Genomic DNA, 3,347 nt, shown 5'->3' with positions numbered 1-3,347 from the left:
ATTTTATCGGGGGTAGGTCGCATGCATAACGCACAGGGCACACCAATGCAGCTTCGCTTGAGGGATGGGAAAAAGAAAAAAAGGAAGTAGCTAGAGGTGGTTAAAGTTCGTGTCGCACCTTGTGGCTTGTGAATCTTTATGGGCCACAAAGGGGCCTAATCGTCGGCTATGGTCCACAGCCTTACTGGGCCGGTTCAAATTATGTCGGGTTATTTGTTGGACCTGCGTACAATCGCACGGAGATTGGAGACCGGGAAGCCTTCTCATTGCAACTCCTCATATGAGCTTCTCATGATTAACTCTCCATGTCATGCCAAAACTGACTAAAATCAACTAATGAGTATAACAGCATCGTCACAAGTTGGAGAGCAAAAAACAGGAGAAATCCACTAATGAAGTAGTATATCCTTTTCAACATTGCAACAGGCAACTAATGCAAAAAAAGCAAAACCTGAAAACTATGCTCGTATGCTTACATCAGTACAAGCACTTTGGAGCCGTGACTGAAGGTAAGTGAGCTCAAGACATTCCCCTCAGCACCATGGCCACCACCGTGAGAAAGAGCAACAAAGCTCACTCATCACGCCGCCGCACAAAAAAATTTCACTCCATTCTTCCATTGCATACAATAAGCCCAAGTTAAAAACGGTAGGCTATTATCTACCCTACACTATCTACAGCTCTAATCCTCTAATGTAGAGCAACTTTGGTCGAGTGCACAAACTCACTTTCACTTCTGAGAACTAATCACCTTCTCTTGCTGAAATCCTTTGGGATAAATCAGCACTGAATCGACGCAGAGACCACCTTTCGTATGGGTGCAGTCGATCTGTGCCAGGGAGAACTTGAGCTTGATGGGTTGTTCAGTCGTCGATGCGACGAAATCACCAACATGGTAAAGAATCCAGCTTCCTGGCTCGTCCAGGTAGCACTGGGACAAGGCGTGCTGGCCGTCTGACGTTGAGAGCTGGAAGCGCACAGGCTTCTTGTCCCAGCCATGGATCTGCTCCGAGCTGCAGACGCGGCGACCGAAACGTGTGGATGCCTTCCCAAGATGGAGCCTGAAGTAGAGGCTGTAGGTTCCTGCCGGGAAGCAGAATTCGAGCTCTCCAACCACCTCAAACCACCATATCTGCTGCAGATATGCAACCGAATGGAACCTGCATCAAGAAGCAAATGGCTTAGATTTGTGTACTTGATGATCATATATTGGAATCGAAATCATTTGCAACAAGTAGAAGGTGTGGCTGCCATTGAAGAACTAATTTAAACAGATGCAAGACTCGGGAGAAAAATGAAAAAAAAAAATCACTGTTAGTTGTTAGTACCTAGATTCCGTGGTTGGCATGTGAGACCAGTATCTTCTGTCATCAATTCCCGTTATCACCAGTGATTTCGACGACAAGGCTATGCAAACACCGCCTTTGCTCTTCTCCAACCATAATTCCTGAAGCACAGTGCAGAAACACACAGTTGGAAAATTTGTCCATGGAAAATTATCGATGAAAAAAAAGTAGTACTCAGTTTGCTACCATTTGCACACATGAAAATCAAATTCCATCCTTAGACCATATAAATCAAACACTTAAACGCAAAATTGCAAAAGCAAATACTATATGGAAAGCTACTGTGGAATCAAATTCCATCCTTTACGTAAGAACATGTAAACACAGTTCTAACCAAAAAAAATCCCTCGAGAAATACCAAACACTACCAAAATTTTCTTCAGAATCTCAGAACATGAGAAACACGTTTGATTTTCATTTTTTAAAAAAGAAAAACTCCGACCATCTCGGAACCCTCGCTCTTCAAACTCCTGAACTCAAAATCAAAACTTGAACCATCGTAGTAGAACAAAATACTCTACAAGAAAAAAAATGCCACCTTCTTGCCACCGTCAAATGGCACAGCCTTGGCGAGCCTCGCGTAGACTTCCTTCTTCCCCATCAAGCTCCTCTGTCTTCCTCCTCCTCTGCCCTCCATGGCGCCATCGACGAAGTCCAGGAGATACCCGTAATTCTCCGGCAGCTTCGCTTCCCACACGAAGTCCGCCGCCGCGGCGCCGCGGAACGCGCGGTTGAGCCGCGCGAGCCGGCATATCTCCGGCGCGTCCAGGTGCAGCAGCACCTCGGCGGCGCACAGCTCCGGCAGCTCGCCCAGCCCGGCGCCGCCCGCGACCTTGCCGACGGCCTCCATCCCCGCCGCGAGGTCCGACACGCCCGCGCCCATGCTCCCTCTCGCCGCCTCCGGTCGCCGCAGCTTATCTACGAGCACAAAAGCCGCGCCTATTATTGGATTCCACGCGGGCACGGCGCAGCAATGGGGAACCAGCTTCCAAAGAACTCGATCCCGAATCGAGTTCTCGCGGAATCAATCCTCACGACGAATAGGTGTCAGTGATTCGAGCGCTCCCGATTCGAATAACCGGCGGGAAAATCCAGTTCTTGCAACAAAAGCCTCCCAATAACCGCACTTGCTATGCTTTAAGCTGCAACTTTTGGAGAGAGAAAAGCATCAGATGCCAAGAACTCTGTGCGGGGCAAGAGTGCAAGACTATCGCGGAATGGAATTTGTGCGAGCTCGCGCTGTTCGTGAGGTAAAAACGCGAGCTCCGATCTCCGGAGATGGAGAAAGCAAGGGGAGGGAAGGTAGGAAGGCAGGAGTGGTTGCTAATTTATGCTGTGAGAATTCTCTGATCAGCGACATTTTTTTTTCTTCCTTTTAAAGTTCAAACCATCTGAAAGTGCTGAATTGTCCAGCGATTGCGACTAATTCCGTTTTAACTCCTTACCTGAATTTTTCGTAAGTCAATGACTAGTACTCCAGGGACACTTTCAGAAATATCACTACTATGCCCTTTTTTTTTCTCTCACTCTCTAGACTACCGCATATGCTTTATGAAATAACAACTGTTATAAAAACTAAAGTTGAATTGTATATGGTCCCTAACATCAATTTTTTTTAGCATTTTCGTAGGAACCAGGGACTTTGGACTTGTTCAGGGGTAGGCGTATACATGTCTTTCAGAAACATGTCTGAAGTCTGAAAAATTCTACCCCAACTTTCTAAGCTGCAGAAACTTCGTTCTGTGCTACTAGTAGCATTCTACTTCAGTTTCTTCATTTGACGAGACACGCGGCTACCTAGAAGACGTGGTACTACTCTACCTTATCTCCAAGTAATCTTCAAAGCGCCAGAAACCCCAGAAGTAACTTTCAACCATAGTAAATGAAACTTGGCGCCTATCTCCGGTGACCCGACAACGTGATTCTATAATCAGACGAAGTGATATATGTTTGCTTAATCTGAAAGTGTAACTAAATCTGAAGAGCCAGTCTTCCAGAATG

The 3,347-nt window shown here is 46.5% G+C and overlaps 1 protein-coding gene across 1 annotated transcript; it reads right to left on the bottom strand.

The window, feature by feature from the left end:
* Positions 1 to 367: 367 nt before the first annotated feature.
* Positions 368 to 2,667, bottom strand: LOC127767401 (F-box protein PP2-A13-like). The gene is made up of 3 exons (XM_052292731.1): positions 1,885 to 2,667; positions 1,329 to 1,447; positions 368 to 1,160 (listed from the first exon to the last, which is right to left on the bottom strand). The coding sequence occupies exons 1-3, from the start codon at positions 2,227 to 2,229 to the stop codon at positions 731 to 733; spliced, it is 894 nt and encodes a 297-aa protein (XP_052148691.1). The 5' UTR covers positions 2,230 to 2,667; the 3' UTR covers positions 368 to 730.
* Between the last annotated feature and the right edge of the window lie 680 nt (positions 2,668 to 3,347).

Source organism: Oryza glaberrima, chromosome 3, assembly GCF_000147395.1.
Source record: "Oryza glaberrima chromosome 3, OglaRS2, whole genome shotgun sequence".
NCBI classification, from domain to species: domain Eukaryota; kingdom Viridiplantae; phylum Streptophyta; class Magnoliopsida; order Poales; family Poaceae; genus Oryza; species Oryza glaberrima.
Note: the sequence above shows the minus strand (reverse complement) of the source record. Positions and strands in the feature narration are given on the sequence as shown.

Excerpts from the sequence above, each read along its gene's own strand:
- LOC127767401 (XM_052292731.1), bottom strand. The coding sequence starts at position 2,229 with ATGGGCGCGGGCGTGTCGGACCTCGCGGCGGGGATGGAGGCCGTCGGC. Across the intron at positions 1,448-1,884 it reads CATTTGACGGTGGCAAGAAG|GAATTATGGTTGGAGAAGAG; the intron begins GTGGCATTTTTT and ends ACTGTGCTTCAG. Across the intron at positions 1,161-1,328 it reads ATGCCAACCACGGAATCTAG|GTTCCATTCGGTTGCATATC; the intron begins GTACTAACAACT and ends TTCTTGATGCAG.